Source organism: Hypanus sabinus, chromosome 7 (genome assembly GCF_030144855.1).
Source record: "Hypanus sabinus isolate sHypSab1 chromosome 7, sHypSab1.hap1, whole genome shotgun sequence".
Classification (NCBI taxonomy): domain Eukaryota; kingdom Metazoa; phylum Chordata; class Chondrichthyes; order Myliobatiformes; family Dasyatidae; genus Hypanus; species Hypanus sabinus.
Window position 1 is genome coordinate 35,569,487 of NC_082712.1, and position 17,208 is coordinate 35,586,694.

Here is a 17,208-nt window from a genome sequence, read left to right on the forward strand (position 1 = left end):
TTGAAATGCTGAGACTACGGTCTCCATTACTTTCTGCCATTCATTGTGTAGGTCCTCTTCCTCGTGCAGTTCTTGCAGCACGTGGAACTTGTTGCTGAGGACAGCTTGGAACGTTTATTGAGGTGTGATGCCTGGTAGAAGAAATGGCCAGATTGTGAAAGAGGTTACGTGAAATTGGAGTATCTGTTATTGATTCTAGAAGTTTACATCATGCACTGTCAGGGCTGATGCAGGCACTTTAGAGGCTCCTGGATAGACACATGAATTGGTGGTGCTGGCTAGAAGAGCAGTATGGCCTACTCCTGCACCTACTGTCTATTGAATATGCAGAGATTGGAGGGAAATGGACCATATGCAGAAAGAAAGAATCACATGTCATTGCCTTAATTAGTTTGGCATAACTTTGTGGGCTGACAGGCCTGTTCCTATGTTGTTCTATGCCCAGGTGAAAGATATGTACATATATGTACCTTATTATAACAACGCAAGACTCCAGTGTGGGAGTTGGACCCGGACGAAGTTGCAGGTGTTAGAGTGCTCTGAGTCACCCCTGTAGACTGAACTCCAATGCTCTTGAAAGCAGACACACAAACTGCATTTCTTTTTTTTTCTAGTGTAGAGGAGACCTAGATTTGTAAATGGAAAATATAGTAAACCAAGAATGAAAGAAGCACTTGGGATTGCTACTTCACTTGGCAGGTTGCAGTCCCTGAAGTCGCCTGGGGAAGAGGGTGAGCGGTTAGATGTACAGATCATGGATCTGTAAAAGGGTGGAAGGATAATGGTGAAATCTTGTTAAAGCTGGTGGAAATTGTGAAGGGTGATCCAGTGAGTATTGTAGTTGGTGGGCAGAAGATATAGACCACACAAACTCTGTCCTTTGTCCAGCAGGAGAGCGAGTGAAAACAGATGTGTGAGAGTATTTGAGGTGCTCAGGGGCTCCAGGTTTGGTTCAGGAAAAAGCAAGATGTTACAGAGGCATGAATGTGGAAAGCCTTATCATTGGGGCAAATACAACATGGAGAACACTGGTGAGAATGGAATCGAGTCCATATAAGAGACAGGCTGGGACTAATTATATTTGAAATGGCTGTGGGAGTTTGAAGGCCATGTTAATGCTATACTCAGTGGCCATTTTTATTAGGTACCTTCTGTATCTAGTGAAGTGGCCACTGAGAGTATGTTCGAGGTCTTCTGCTGCTGGAGCCCAACCACTTCTAGGATCAATGTGATTCAGAGATGCTTTTCTGCACACCACTGTTGTTGCACGTAGTTATTTAGGTTACTGTCGCCTTGCTGTCATCTTGAACCAGTCTGGCCATTCTCCTCTGATCCCTCTCATTAACAAGGTGTTTTTGCCGTTTACTGGATACTTATTGTTCTTCTCACCATTCTCTTTTAAATCTAGAGATGGTAGTGCGTGAAAATCCCAGGAGAACAGCAACTTCTGAGATACTCCAGCCACCCCGTCTGGCACCAACAATCACTCCATGGTCAAAGTCACTTAGATCACATTTCTTCCCCATTCTGATATTTGGTCTGAACAACATCTGAATCTCTTGACCATGTCTGCATGCTTTTATGCATTGAGTTGCTGCCACATGATTGGCTGATTTGATGTATGTATTAATGAGCCAGTCCACAGGTATACCTAACAAAGTGGCCACTGAGTCTGCAGTCTCAGTCAGACATGCAATATAAAATCCATAGGCACCACGCTGAAGAAGAAGGGAACTTAATTATTTCTACCTACTAAGACCGATTATCCAGAAATTTCAATGTAGGATTTTGCTATATTCAATTTGGCTACCTTATTTCCTCCATTAATGAGTACACTTCAAAGGAAACTAATTGGCTGTAAAGCTCTGCGACGTTCAGAGGTTGTGAAAAAAATGCAAGTCTTTCTTTTAGTGTGACCTTTTTCCTAATGATTCTTAAGCATCAAGTTACAAAATGGAAATGGAAAACATCTGGACTGTTATACTTCCGACAGCTATTTAAAATGTTCAAGTCCGCTCCAAAAAATCTAGGATAATCTTTTAGACCGGCATTGAGCATTTAGCATTTAGCACTTCTAAAAATGCTTGTGAGTGTTTCCTGTAAATAGGCTGTGCCTTTTCCTCCATTAAAGCAGTGACTACACTCCAAAAGCATGGAAAGGATTGTAAAATGTTTTGGATGTTCTAAGCTCATAAAGGGCACAATATAATTAGAAGTTATTTTTGTTAAATATTTTGAAGAGAATACCATAGTTGTTCAATGTAAATGTGACTTACAAACGTTTTCTAACGTGGCTTTGTTTAATCCATTCCTAGACCTAGTTTTCGCCGAACAAACTGGTTTGAACCAGTCCGTCGAGAATGTAAACTGGTCATGGAAAATGTTGGCGTTTTTGACCTTACACCTTTTGGCAAATTTTCAATGAAAGGAAAAGACTCCTCCAAGCTATTGGACCGCTTGATTGCAAATGTCATTCCCAAGGTTAGTAGATATTTGCAATCATATAGGATTTGACATCTGACAATATATATATATATTCATTTTTACAATGGTACACCTTTCTTGATATTATTTCCAAATAAAAATAATTTTTATAGGACGTTAACGGTAAAGAAAAATTATCAGGTTCATGTTGTAACATGTCATGCGTTCTATGATGTTAATTTCTCCCCCAAATCCCCTCAAAATTAAAAAAAACAGGATTTCCAATTTGAATCTTGTCATGGTTCTTGATTCATAGCTTTTGATTTCTTCCCTTCCCCCTAATAAAAGACTACCTGCAAGTATATCTCCATTATCACTTATCCTCAATTTGTTGGAATCATGAAGCTGGCCATTACAAAGCTGCTCAATACCGCTTCATTGTGGCAATTAAACCATGGTACCCTTTCTCATTCTCTATAATTTCTCCTCCATGAGCAGTGTAGTCAAACATGTTGTCTTTCTTCTTTTAAATGGTTGTCAGAAGTATGACAGTCCAAATGTTTTCCATTTCCACCTCTATACCAATGGTGTTTTTGAATACATCCTGTTTATCACATGACAGCAGGTGTCTCTTAAAACAATTTCTCCTCCATTACCTATACGTTCACCTACATGCACATCAAGGTTCAATTCTGCAACACTTCTTTTCTTAACCCAGAGCTATTATTCCAGTGCAGTACTATTATTCCAAAGCTAAAATGTCCAGCTAATGTCTCCAACACTGTTGTTAATTTCATAATTATCATGTTGTCCAGCTCTTCCTTATGGCATCACTTTATGGCTCCACCTTGTAAATCGAAGCAAGAGGTGGAGAGGGAAGAGGTAAAAGAAGCTCGGAGAGAAGCTGTTTTTTTTTACTGATTGGGGCAAAGAGGCTAGACTGCGCAGGTGCGTGACGTAGTGCGCCAAAGGTTTAAAAAGGAGAGGAAGTTTTCAACGGTCATTTAAATCGAAGCAAGAGGTGGTGAGGGAAGAGGTAAAAGAAGCTCGGAGAGAAGCTGTTTTTAACTGATCGGGGCAAAGAGGCTAGATTGCGCAGGCGTGAGACGTAGCACGCTAAAGGTTTAAAAGAAAGACTGTCATATACAGCGGCCATCCTCGTAGCAGCCATTGTTGGAGTAGACTGAGGCAGAGTGGGACGGCTTTGGCTCAATCAAGCTACAGCAAGAATAGGCAGAGGCGAGGTTGAATGGGACTGACTGTGCAAGCATGTGAAAGTCGGCCTCTGAGATCAGCAGGGAAATTTAAAAAGCGAGCAGAGGCTGAGCTCGAGCTTAACTCCAGGTGAAGTAAGGCCGGGTAAACTCCTTTAATTAATCTAATTAGCTTAGGAGTAGGTAATGTAGGCAGCAGTTAGGGCAGTTGAGTGCTCCGTTTGCAGTATGTGGGAAGTCGGGGTGAGCACTGTTGTCCCTGATGACTACACCTGCAAAAGGTGCATCCAGCTGCAGCTCCTGACAAACCATGTTAGGGGACTGGAACTGGATGAACTTCAGATCATTCGGGAGGCAGAGGCAGAAATAGACAGGAGTTTCAGGGAGATAGTCACCTCTAGGAGTCAGGAGACAGGTAGTTGGGTGACTGTCAGGAGAGGGAAGGGGAATAGACAGGAAGAGCAGAGCACCCCTGTGGCCATTCCAATCAATAATAAGTATACCGTTTTGGATACTGTTGGTGGGGACGACCTACCAGGGACAAGTTGCAGTGGTTGCGTCTCTGGCACCAAGACTGGACTCTCAGCTCAGAAGGGAAGAAGGGAAAAGAGGAGAACAGTAGTAATGGGGGATTCGATAGTTAGGGGGACAGATAGGAGGTTCTGTGGAAGAGATTGAGAATCCCGAATGGTCTGTTGCCTCCCTGGTACCAGGGTCCACGATATTTCAGATTGAGTTCTCAGTATTCTGAAGAGGGAGGGTGAGCAGCTAGATGTCGTGGTCCATGTAGGGACCAATGACATGGGTAGGAAGAGTGAGGAGGTCCTGAAAGGTGAGTTTAGGGAGCTAGGTGCCAAGTTAAAGGACAGGACCTCCAGGATAGCAATCTCAGGATTGCTACCAGTGCCACGTGCAGGTGGGTTTAGAAATAGTAAGATAGTGCAGGTCAACACGTGGCTGAAGACATGGTGCAGGAGGGAGGGCTTCAGATTTATAGATAATTGGGCAGTTTTCCAGGGAAGGTGGGACTTGTTCCGGCGGGGCAGTTTACATCTGAACTGGAGGGGGACAAATATTCTTGCAGGTAGGTTTGCTAGAGAGGCTCCAGTGGATTTAAACTAGATACGAGGGGGGAGGGGAACCAGAATGTAGGAACAGATGTATGGGAAAAGGAAGAAAAAGAAGACAGTAAAGTTCTTTGTACTGTTAGAGATAAACAGAGAGGAAGAGGTGGAGAATTTCTTAAATGCATTTATTTTAATGCTAGGAGCATTGTAAGAAAGCTGGCTGAGCTTAGAGCATGGATTGATGCCTGGAAATATGATGTTTTGTAGCTATTAGTGAAACACGGTTGCAGGAGGGGTGTGATTGGCAACTAAATATTCCTGGATTTCATTGCTTCAGGTGTGATAGAATCGGAAGGACAAGAGGGGGAGGTGTTGCGTTGCTTGTCAGAGAAAATATTACAGCGGTGCTCTGGTAGGATAGAATAGAGGGCTCGTCTAGGGTGGAATTGAGGAATGGGAAAAGTGTAGTAACACTTATAGGGGTGGATTATAGACCACCTAATGGGGAGTGAGAATTGGAGAAGCAAATTTGCAAGGAGATAGCAGATATTTGTAGTAAGCACAGGGTTGTGATTGTGGGAGATTTTAATTTTCCACACATAGACTGGGAAGCCCATACTGTAAAAGGGATGGATGGTTTGGAGTTTGTAAAATGTGTGCAGGATACTTTTTTGCAGCAATACATAGAGGTACCAGCTAGAGAAGAGGCAGTGTTGGATCTTCTGTTAGGGAATAAAATAGGTCAGATGATGGAGGTATGTGTTGGGGAGCATTTTGGGTCCAGTGACCACAATGCCATTAGTTTCAATATAATGATGGAGAAGGATAGGACTGGAGCCAGGGTTGAGATTTTTGATTGGAGAAAAGTTAACTTTGAGGAGATGCAAAAGGATTTAGGAGTGGATTAGGACAATTTGTTTTATGGGAAGGATGTAATAGAGAAATGGAGGTCATTTAAAGGTGAAATTTTGAGAGTACAGAATCTTTATGTTCCTATTAGGTTGAAAGGAAAGGTTAAAAGTTTGAGAGAGCCATGGTTTTCAAGGGATATTGGAAACTTGGTTAGGAAAAAGAGAGATATCTACAATAAATATAGGCAGCATGGAGTAAATGAGATGCTCGAGGAATATAAAGAATGTAAGAAGAATCTTAAGAAAGAAATTAGAAAAGCTAAAAGAAGATATGAGGTTGCTTTGGCAATTAAGGTGAAAATAAATCCGAAGGGTTTCTACAGTTATATTAATAGCAAAAGGATAGTGAGGGATAAAATTGGTCCCTTAGAGAATCAGAGTGGACAGCTATGTGTGGAGCCGAAAGAGATGGGGGAGATTTTGAACAATTTCTTTTCTTAGATATTCACTAAGGAGAAGGGTATTGAATTGTGTAAGGTAAGGGAAACAGGTAGGAAAGTTATGGAAACAATGATGATTAAAGAGCAGGAAGTACTGGTGCTTTTAAGGAATATAAAAGTGGATAAATCTCTGGGACCTTACAGGATATTCCCTAGGACCTTGAGGGAAGTTAGTGTAGAAATAGCAGGGGCTCTGACAGAAATATTTCAAATGTCATTAGAAATGGGGATGGTGCTGGAGTATTGCTCATGTAGTTCCATTGTTTAAAAAGGGTTCTAAGAGTAAACCTAGCAATTATAGGCCTGTCAGTTTGACATCAGTGGTGGGTAAATTAATGGAAAGTATTCTTAGAGATGGTATATATAATTATCTGGATAGACAGAGTCTGATTAGGAACAGTCAGCATGGATTTGTGCGTGAAAGGTCATGTTTGACAAATTTTATTGAATTTTTTGAAGAGGTTATGAGGAACGTTGATGAGGGTAAAGCAGTGGATGCTGTCTATATGGACTTCAGTAAGGCCTTTGACAAGGATCTGCATGGAAGGTTAGTTAGGAAGGTTCAATTGTTAGGTATTACTATTGAAGTAGTAAAATGGATTCAACAGTGACTGGATGGGAGATTCCAGAGAGTAGTGGTGGATAACAGTTTGTCAGGTTGGAGGTCGGTGACTAGTGGTGTGCCTCAGGGATCTGTACTGGGTCCGATGTTGTTTGTCATATACATTATTGATCTGGATGATGGAGTGGTAAATTGGATTAGTAAGTATGCAGATGATACTAAGGTAGGTGGCATTGTGGATAATGAAGTAGGTTTTCAAAGTTTGCAGAGAGATTTAGGCCAGTTAGAAGAGTGGGCTAAATGATGGCAGATGGAGTTTAATGCAGATAAGTGTGAGGTGATACATTTTGGTAGGAATGATCCAAATAGGACATAAATAGTAAACGGTAGGGCATTGAAGAATGCAGTAGAACAGAGTGACCTAGGAATAATGGTGCATAATTCCCTGAAGGTGGAATCTCATGTGGATAGGATGGTGAAGAAAGCTTTTGGTATGCTGGCCTTTATAAATCAAAGCATTGAGTATAGGAGTTAGGATGTAATTAAAATTTTTACAAGGCATTGGTAAGGCCGAATTTGGAGTATTGAGTACAGTTCTGGTCACCATATTATAGGAAAGATGTCAACAAAATAGAGAGAGTACAGAGAAGATTTACTATAATGTTACCTGGGTTTCAGCACCTAAGTTACAGGGAAAGGTTGAACAAGTTAGGTCTTTATTCTTTGGAGCATAGAAGGTTGAGGGGGGACTTGATAGAGGTATTTAAAATTATGAGGGGGATAGATAGAGTTGACGTGGATAGGCTTTTTCCATTGAGAGTAGGGGAGATTCAAACAGGAGGACGTGAGTTGTGAGTTAGGGGGCAAAAGTTTAAGAGTAACACGAGGGGGAATTTCTTTATTCAGAGAGTGGGAGCTGTGTGGAACGAGCTTCCAGTAGAAGTGGTAGAGGCAGGTTCAGTATTGTCATTTAAAGTAAAATTGGATAGGTATATGGACAGGAAAGGAATGAAGGGTTATGGGCTGAGTGCAGGTTGGTGGGACTAGGTGAGAGTAAGCATTTGGCACGGACTAGAAGGGCCAAGATGGCCTGTTTCAGTGCTGTAAATGTTATATGGTTATATGGTTAAATATTCATCCTTTTCTGGTTTGGAGAGTATTTGCTCATAAGCTCCAAAAATACAGAAAGCATATAAAATAGGAGCAGAAATCAACAACTTGCCCCTTCAGGCCTGCTCACCAATCAATGTGATTACAGTTCCTTCTCATGATCCCACTCTCTTCCTTTACCCCTTTATGCATTTTCAATTAAAAATTTATTTAAACTTCTTAAAAATATTCAACTACTTTGGTTTCTGTGATACCATTTCCACTAATTCAACATTAACTGAGTGAAGAAGTCTCTCTTTCTTGGTCTTAAATCTAACAGTGTGACCCCTTCTTAGGGACCAGGGTAATGAACATCTTTGAGAGCATGTGCCCAAATTGACAATAATCTTATAAAAGATTTTCATGCCATGGTAAATTAAAGCAGAGATTATGATCGATAAATGAATTTAATAACAATAATTATGGACTTTTTAAGGGAAAATGATGAGTCCTGTTGATTACTTATGTATGTTCAGTATTTTACTATTAAAAATATAACAGAAATAAAAGAACCATTGTAGAAAACCTGTTCAAATATGATTTGTTAAAATATTAGTAATATTAATAATTTTAAAAAGCAATTGAAAAATAACATTGCTAAATAGTATTGTTATTGTACCTCATATTTAACATAAGAAAAGTGAACATGAAATTATAAGCTTTGATGCATAGTCATATAGATATAGAATGAAAATAAGCAGGCCATTAGTATGGGAAGAGAAGGGTATGGGGTAATACTTTTGGGTTTTTTTCATCTGCGAAGCCCTCGACTGAACTGACCAAAGTACAATAAGAGGAAGGTCACCATCAAGCGTACCGGTTATAGTGATAGTTACAGCAGTTGAGGCTTCTTCACTAAATATATTTAAGATACAGTTAGATAGGTTTTACATAGTAAGGGAATTAAGGGCTATGGGGAAAAAGCAGGTAGATGGAGCTGAGTTTACGGACAGATCAGCCATGATCTTATTGAATGGCGGGTCAGGCTCGATGGGGCGGATGGCCTACTCCTGCTCCTATTTCTTATGTTCTTAAGGTTTACTCTTAATGAGACTTTGGTTGCTTCGTTAATGAAGGACCGAAGGAAAAATATAAACAGAGCAAAGTCAATAACTGGCCCAACAGTTTGCTCTCCAAATACTGATGTGTACATCAGATCTGCAATGATTTCAAAACACATCATCCAATATCACGTCTTCTCACAAATGTCTAGGTGGTACCAAGCCAGCATGAGATGTTTACCATGAAAACATCTCGCTGCTACCGGGTTGTAAACAATTGTTCACTACTCCATTTGGCAGTAAAGATAATTATTATGTACTTTATTATAGGTGGGGTTTAAATGAACGTGTGCCAACAATATTTATGTGCATGCCATCTTGGCACACCATAGATTTGCCAGCCCTGTGAAATTCTTCTTAGCGAATACAAACCTAGTGTGCCCTATCCAGTGCTTCCAAGAATGATCTTTATGAATTAGATCCATGCCCCTGGTAAGATCTTACAATAGAACTGGAGTCCAAAGGACAGCCATAGGCATTAGCAGCAGCAGGATAGCTATAAAAGGATAGAGAATGACGATTGTAATGGTAAAGTTCTAAAGTTGACAGAAGTTACCCATTTTCATTCTCTCTCCTCTCTCACAGCTGGGTTATATAAATATCAGTCATATGATTACCCCGAAAGGTCGGGTTTATGCAGAGGTCACAATCAGCCATTTATCAGAAGAGGAGTTCCTGCTGGTGACGGGGTCAGGGTCAGAGCTCCATGACTTAAGGTGAGCTCTGATTAAAACAAACTATAACTTCATTCATTTTCTCCATCTTGTTTGGTTGAGTTAATTGGAGCAGATGCCTCCTTTGAAAAAAGAATAATAGATTATATTGTATGTTAAAAAGAAAATGATTTAAACCTTTATTACCTTCCATACTTCAGCTTCTTTGTCTGCATCATTACTTTCCAAATAAGAAAGCAGAGCAGAGTGACTGCAGATTTCTGTCTCGCAGAGCACATTGGTTGAATTGTTTTCTGATTGGGACGAGATCGTTATCGTTTTACTTGTCCACAGGGGCATCTGTTTTACTTATTCATTGACAGAATGTGGGCATCACTGCACAGACTGGCATTTACTCAAAGATTGGTTTACCATGTCATGCTGAACAGCCAATCATTTAAGGATAAGATTCTCGTCACCAATTTGTTATCCTGGGCAAAGACAGAAGGCACCCTCTCCTAGAGCAGGGGAAATTATACAGTAATTTGGCAGTACTGTAAAGAACATACTATCCATTGAAATCAATGGAATAGACATCAGAATATATCCAGATTGGAGAGCTGATCCAATTTTGCCTCCAATTCTTTATTGCCAAAAGTCAGAATTACTCCCTGTAGGAATTTATAAGATTGTTAGATTTGTGGCATATATGAATTTTGGTAATATTGTACTTTGATAATAATTTTGCTCAACAGTAGGACCTTTCTCTAGATTAGATTATCATAAATTGATATTAAGGAAGTTGTCTCACTATGTTCTCAAGAACAATTGGGGATGTTTACAATGTTTAGATTGAAAAAAAAGATGCCCCTTGAGGGCATGAGCACACTAGGCAAGAAATTTAAATGTTTCTTTGTTCAAGTATGTAATGGACTCTCTACTGTGGGCAGGAGAAAAGCAGCTCATAATGAAACTGAACTCCAAAGCCTGGCATATTGGTAAAAGCCTTTCCACTGCCCCACCACTTGCAGGCATTTAAACATTTACTTGTTTTTTTTCTTCTTTCAAAGGTAGAGATTTACCATTCACTTCATCTATTATTTTCATGTTTGTAGATATATAGAAGAAGAGGCAACTAAAGGTGGCTATGAGGTTGATATTCGTAATGTTACTGATGAAATCGGGGTGTTGGGTGTTGCAGGTCCATTTTCACGGAAGGTTCTCCAAAAACTCACAAAAGTAGACTTGAGTGGAACAGCATTTAAGTTCTTGCAGTGTAAGCCTGTTACAATGGCTGACATTCCCCTCACTGCAATGAGGATCTCCTACACAGGTTGGTGTCTAATTACCAATGGTTTGGCTCGTAACATTGCCTCAGATGTTTCCATTGTAAAAAGTTTGTAATTAAATAAATTGCTGCAGCTAAAAAAGTTCTAATGTGAGTAACTTTACAAATGTACTTACCTGAACCAATTAGAAATTTTTATTAGGAATTTTAATACATAAGACCATAAGACATAGGAGGAAAATTAGGCCATTTGGCCCATCATGACTAATTTATTATCCCTCTCAACCCCCTGTATCTGTGAATTTTCTTATTTGATGTAATTAATGAGATGGAAATCATGTAAAATTCATTTTCAGACTCAAAATCATACACAAAAGTTTGTAAAATTATTCCTGGTATTTGTCAGATTTCTCACTGTTGAAACTAAAATTTGGTCTAAGGGAAAAAAAGAGCTCCATGGAGTCAGAAGACAAATCACAATCCTGTGCCCAACTACACAACTACAGTTTGTATTTTGTGATTATAATGTGTTCTTGTAAATAAGCTAATTTTAATTCATTTTTGAAAGTAGTTTGTTTTTGAAGCAATTCTAATTGGGTAGGTTTTGCTTTCTTGTTTTGTGTTCTATATCACCTTAAATTTGCATTAATTTTGCAGTGCCATATATGGTAATAATTAATTTAAATAAATACATAGAACACCAAAACATTTGTCTTCAATCCCTGAAACAAACTCCATTTCTAGCTATTGACTCTATCCCTCTGTCTTGGAACTGAAAATAAGGCAGGCTGTTGAAATGTTTGTGTCATATATGTTCCAAAAATGAGATGTGGATCACTTCTCTGAGACATTATTTAAAGTTATTTTCACTTCTATGGGTCAACCTGATGTCTTTCTGTTGAATTCTTCTGCCACTCTCCATCCATGCCATTACAACTCTAAGGCTTGACTTATCCAATACACCCTTCCCTTCTTTCTCTTGTTCTACACACTGAAGACTCCCATGTTAGAAATTCATCCCCGGTCAGCTGTGGTAAAGCACACTAGCCGCATTGATGCATTTTACTGTGCCTTGGAAGTTCATCCAGTTTATTACTTCCTGGCCTAATTAGGAGGGCGGCATTGCCAAACATGAGTCAGGCCTAGGAGGAGGTCTTAGTGTGGGAAACAGTGATCAACAAGGATTAGAATAGCTACAGAAAGGGATGTGGACTGTGCCAAGGTGAATATTTCAAGAAGGGCCATTTCCAATGTAATAGTAATAAGTCTGGCCCAGCCAATTTGGGATCAAAGCCTGGCAGACAAGATTGTAATTGAATAATAGGATGTTTCGGCTACAGTTTATTTATGCTCCCGGAAGGAGGAGGGCAGGGAGGTTAAAGACTGAGCTCCCTCGGTGACTAAAAATACAGAAAGTACAGTAGAAAAATGAGCTAGTGTCAGATTGATCACTTTAGTGAGAAGCAAGTAGATTTCAGAGGAAAGTGAAGAAAAAACTAAAAGGAAAAGGAGAAAATGAAAAGGGCATAAGAAATGATAAGTGCCAAGTAAAAAGAATTCCAAAAATATTCTTTAGGACATAGAGAAGGTTTAGAAGAGGAGAGATGTGACAAATCAGAGATTAAAAAGGAAATCTATTCATGAGTAACAAATGCTAGAAAAAAATCATAAGCAACAGTATTAGTGGTCATGGGTAATTCATAGAGAAAGCCAGTATTATTAATGGCAAAACATTCTAACTTGCTGATATTTGTGAGGAACTAACAGAAATGAAATATGTACTACAGTTCATACTTTATTAACCTTGAATGAAATATGCTTGGTGTATGTGGAATTCTCAAAGCCATTCGAAAAAAATGCGTAATAATCTATGTGTTAACATTTAAGATGGAAAGAAATGGAATAAGAGAGGCCATAGTAGCATTGGTAGAAACTTGGCAGGGAGCAGGGAATGTAGAATAGGATGTCCCTAGGGTCCATATTAAGACTCTACTATTTGTAATATTTGCTAATAAACAAGAAATTTCCAAATTCCTAGATAACACAAAAATGTGGAAGCAGAGAATAGAGGGATATGGATATTGCAGAGGCAGAAGGGATTATTTTCATTAGGGCACTAATTACTAGTTCAATTGGTTAGGCACAACATCGTGGGTTGAAGGGTCTTGCACTGCTTTATGTTCTACCGTGAAGAATGTAAAGAGGATAGTGATTGACTTCAAACGGACATTTGCAGCCAGGCGAAATTAGCTGATAGCTGGCAGGTGAAATATGATGCTTGGAAAGAAGACAGCGAAGATGTAATATGAACTAGATGTGTAATTCTAGAAGGAGTTCAAGAATAGGGTCAGGAGGATTTACAAAAATTATTTCAGGGATAAAAGGAGTTGATTAAAAATAGAAAATGCTGGAAACACTCAGCAAGCCTATGTAAGTAGAAACAGAATCTGTTTATTTTCATTTCCATTTAGGGATTTTATTTATGTGGTTAAGTTAGATAAAATAGAAGTTTCTCTCCTTAAGGAAGAAAGGTGTTTCAGAAAAGACCTGCAAAATGTATTTAGATCATAAGACCATAAGACATAGCAGCAGAATTAGGCCATTCAGTCATTCAAGTCTACTGCGCCATTCCCATCATGGCTAATTTATTATCCTTCTCAAACACATTCTTCTGCCTTCTCCCCGTAACCTTTTACTATTAAGAACCTATCAACATTCACCTTAAATATGTCTTGGTCTCCACAGCCGTCTGTGACAATGAATTCCACAGATTCACCACTCTGGTTAAAGAAATTCCTACTCATCTCTGTTCTAAATAGACGTCCCACTGTTCCGAGGCTGTGCTCTCTGGTTGTAGACTCACTACTATAAGAAACATCCCATCTACTCTACCTAGGATTTTCAATATTTGATAGGCTCCAATAAGATCTGCCCTCATTCTTCTAAATTTCAGTGAGTAAAGGCCCAGAGCTATCCTAACATTTCTCATAAGTTAACACTTCCATTCTCGTGAACCTCCTCTGGACCCTCTCCAATGACAGCACATTTTTACTTAGATAAGGGGTCCAGAACTGCTCACAGTATTTTAAGTGCAGTCTGATCCCAGAGGAAAATGAACCTCAGGGTTGTATATGGTGGTATACATATACCTTGATAATAAAATTTACTTTGAACTTCAATGTGCCACAAAAGGCATAAACAGACACGATATGGGCAGGTGGGGTGAAGAATGAAAAGAGGGGTTGAGATGAGGAAAGATTTTATGCTGTGAATGGTTAAGATATGGAATGATTGCCAGGGGTAGTAATGGATGCAGATTCAGTTGTAGCATTTAGGAAAGGAGCTGGGACAGGAACATTAATATTTGTAGAACCATGCAGAGAAAGTGGGTGAATGGGATGACGAGAGCCAGCATGGTCTCCTCCTGAGTTGTCACTATTCTGTGATTGCAATAAAATAAATTTCAAAGGCAGAGTGCAAGGTGCCATTGAATCTCTAGGCACTAAGCAGTTTAAAATTTAAGCAAATGCTCCTGCACTACAGTTCATACTTTATTAACCTTGATGGTAAATGAGAGCTATTTCTGGCAGCTTCCCCAAATAAATAATAATAAGATTATTCCAGGAGACTGGCAACTCATCTGGTCCAGTTTGTCGTTAAAGAAGCAGAGGAAACAATCGCAAAATTCCAATTATCATATCATTGCAATAGTGCTATCTTAATAAGTGCAAACACTCTAGGAAAGTGTCTTGTAATCAGATCAGACTAAAAATTTTCTACATTGAAATCATTAAACAGATTTGAGAAATGTGGAGCCAGGCTGCAAATTATAGTAAATGTTCCTGCAGAAACCTTTAGTAACACACACAAAGTGTTGGAGGAACTCAGCAGGTCAGGCAGCTCTATTGTGGAATAAAAAGTTGATGCTACAGGTCAAGACCCTTCATCATGCTGCGCTCCTTCAGCATTCTGTGTTTGTTATTCTGGATTTCCAGCAACTGTAGAATCTCTTATGCTTATATTGCAGAAACTTCTGTTTTTTTTAATTTTATAATGACATATTAGTAATTAATGACTTTTCTTACCTTTTTGATTTTTCACAACGATATCCTAAAAGTTTTTTCATGAGGAGAGCATATTTATTAACTGCTTTGCTTTAACGCTAATGTAGCTAATTTAAAGGCAATTTACTTATGTTTAGTTGTTTAATTTATTTGTCTTAAATATGTATCCCGTTATTCGATTATTAAAGTTTTGTAAGCAAGGTGGAATGAGTTCACACTAACACTTACCATCATTAACCATTTTCAATTTGATCTTTAGCTATTTAAATCCCGTCATTATTTTAAGATTCCTTCGAATGATCGTGATTTTATTATAAGATGAATTTTGACACATTCTTGAGAAAATAACTTTTTATTTTAAATGAAATAAATGCAAGGACATGTCACTTTACTATGTGGTAGGTGAATTAAATCTGAATGACACTTGCACCAAAAATATTTTAAAATTAATCCCTTGTTCTTTTTGATTCAGCAGCAAGATGTATTCATAAACAAAAGGCACTAGATACTTGTTAAAGGTTATAATTAATTACTTTATTAGAGATATATAAAGAATAAAATATAGAAAGAAGGTAAAATGATTAATGAAACTATAGAAGAGTCAAAATAATACTTAGCAACAAATCACAAAACCACTCCATACAATATACAGCTGGGGGGAACCACAGATGCCCAACAGCTTTTCCAGTCTCTCTCTCCCCCACCCCTTTTCAATGCTCTTTTCTCTTATCTCCAAATCTTAGTACTAGTTGCAAACCCAGACTAAGAGAAGATTCCCCCTTGCACAAAGGAGTTGCCCCTTTTTAGATGCTCCAAGATCCCTCAAAAATCTAACATTTAACTCCAGTACTTTTCCAAACAAATAAGTTCTTCACCATTATCTACCCTCAAGGCTGTAGACTGGTACTCACACTAAGTTCTCAAAATGTGGTTCTGGACTGGTTCCCTTGTACTTTCTCAAAACATTCTCATATCGCAGACTAACACCATTTTGTCTTACAAACTTCCATTTTGTGTTACATATTTTAGCATTTCCATTTTAAATCTACCTTTTTACCTTATAACACTTGATTGAAAATCTGACAAAAAGGATCTTGCCTGTGAAATGGGATACACAGTATGTACATTGTAAAGTAAATGTAAATACATAATCTAGATGGTTATTTGTAACCATTTTTTAACCAAAATAGGTCAGATTTGACATTTCAAACACACAATATAAATTGTCCTGTGGCATTTATAGCATTTATTTTGAGGTAAATAGCTGTAGAGATTACTTGTTAGCCTTGAAGGTAAAGTAGGGTTAGCAGGTTTTAATTGTTACAGCGGCAATGGTCTCAATGACGTTTGACATCATTTTTCTGTGATTCAGTTACTAGTTTAAAATAATTAGTCTTGAAGTTTTACCAAAATCTGACTTCAAAAGTAAGTGAAATCAACTTTCTAAAGTGAAGGACAAAATACAGCTACAACTGAATTGAATATTTGGCACAAGCAGCCAAGGACACATTTCTACACTTGGTTTCAGGGTCTTTTCAATTTATACCCTCAACATTTTGTGATAAATCTTGGAGTCATTAAACTTATATTGCTTTGCACTCTTCAACCCAACCTATATTCACAGTCAAGTATTTTTACAGCTAACTTTACTGAGAAGCTGTGTGATTAATGCATCATATACTCCACCAGTACCTCCAACCCAAACATTGACACTCACATACACGCAAATTATCTGGTCATTGTATCTTGCAAAAATGCAGCTTTTTTTCTATGAGCATGTGTTATAATTTATTCTGACTCAGCTACCCAATGTCAACTACCCAAATGTTCCAGCATAAGCAAACTTGGTTTGATCAATCCATGGCCTTGGTCAACCACTTATCCTATAAACAAAGTCCAGTTCTTCTAAGCAGTGACGCACACTACAGATTCAATGGCCTGGACTTCATTGACATGGAAGGGTTGGGGCGTCACAGAGAGTGATGGCTGGGAGTTAGCATGGAGAGCAATGCCATTTCTTTCTCTTAGCCCCACACAAAGAAGAGAGGCCTGAGAACTAAATGTAATGATGTGAATTTTTGCATAGACTGGTTTCTTAACCACATAGAAATGAGGAATCACCTCTGGCACAGTAGACCCTTAGACACAGATCTTAAATCTGACATCCCCATTTGTTTTTCCAGAGTTCAATCTTCGCATTCACCCATTGGCTTCACTGGCTACCAACAGAAGGATCCCTAAGTTTTTCTCACCTCCTTTACTGGTTACTCTGTTTTTGGTGTTCCTGTACCACTAGAGGAAAGAGTGAACCTATTGATAATGTTCCTGTTCGGTCCCATTCTGTCTAGCCTCCATCTAATAGTCCTTTCCATTTT

The 17,208-nt window shown here is 38.7% G+C and overlaps 1 protein-coding gene across 2 annotated transcripts in view; it reads left to right on the forward strand.

The window, feature by feature from the left end:
* The window catches only part of dmgdh (dimethylglycine dehydrogenase), a 112,218-nt gene that overhangs the window by 79,904 nt on the left and 15,106 nt on the right, over positions 1-17,208 (forward strand). For both annotated transcript variants that reach the window (XR_009513072.1, XM_059974464.1), the window contains exons 10-12: positions 2,316-2,481; positions 9,414-9,544; positions 10,597-10,814. Coding sequence is in view for 1 of the 2 variants with exons in the window: in XM_059974464.1 (XP_059830447.1) it covers positions 2,316-2,481; positions 9,414-9,544; positions 10,597-10,814 (515 nt within the window). In the remaining variant the exon portion in view is untranslated. The remainder of the gene's footprint in view (positions 1-2,315; positions 2,482-9,413; positions 9,545-10,596; positions 10,815-17,208) is intronic.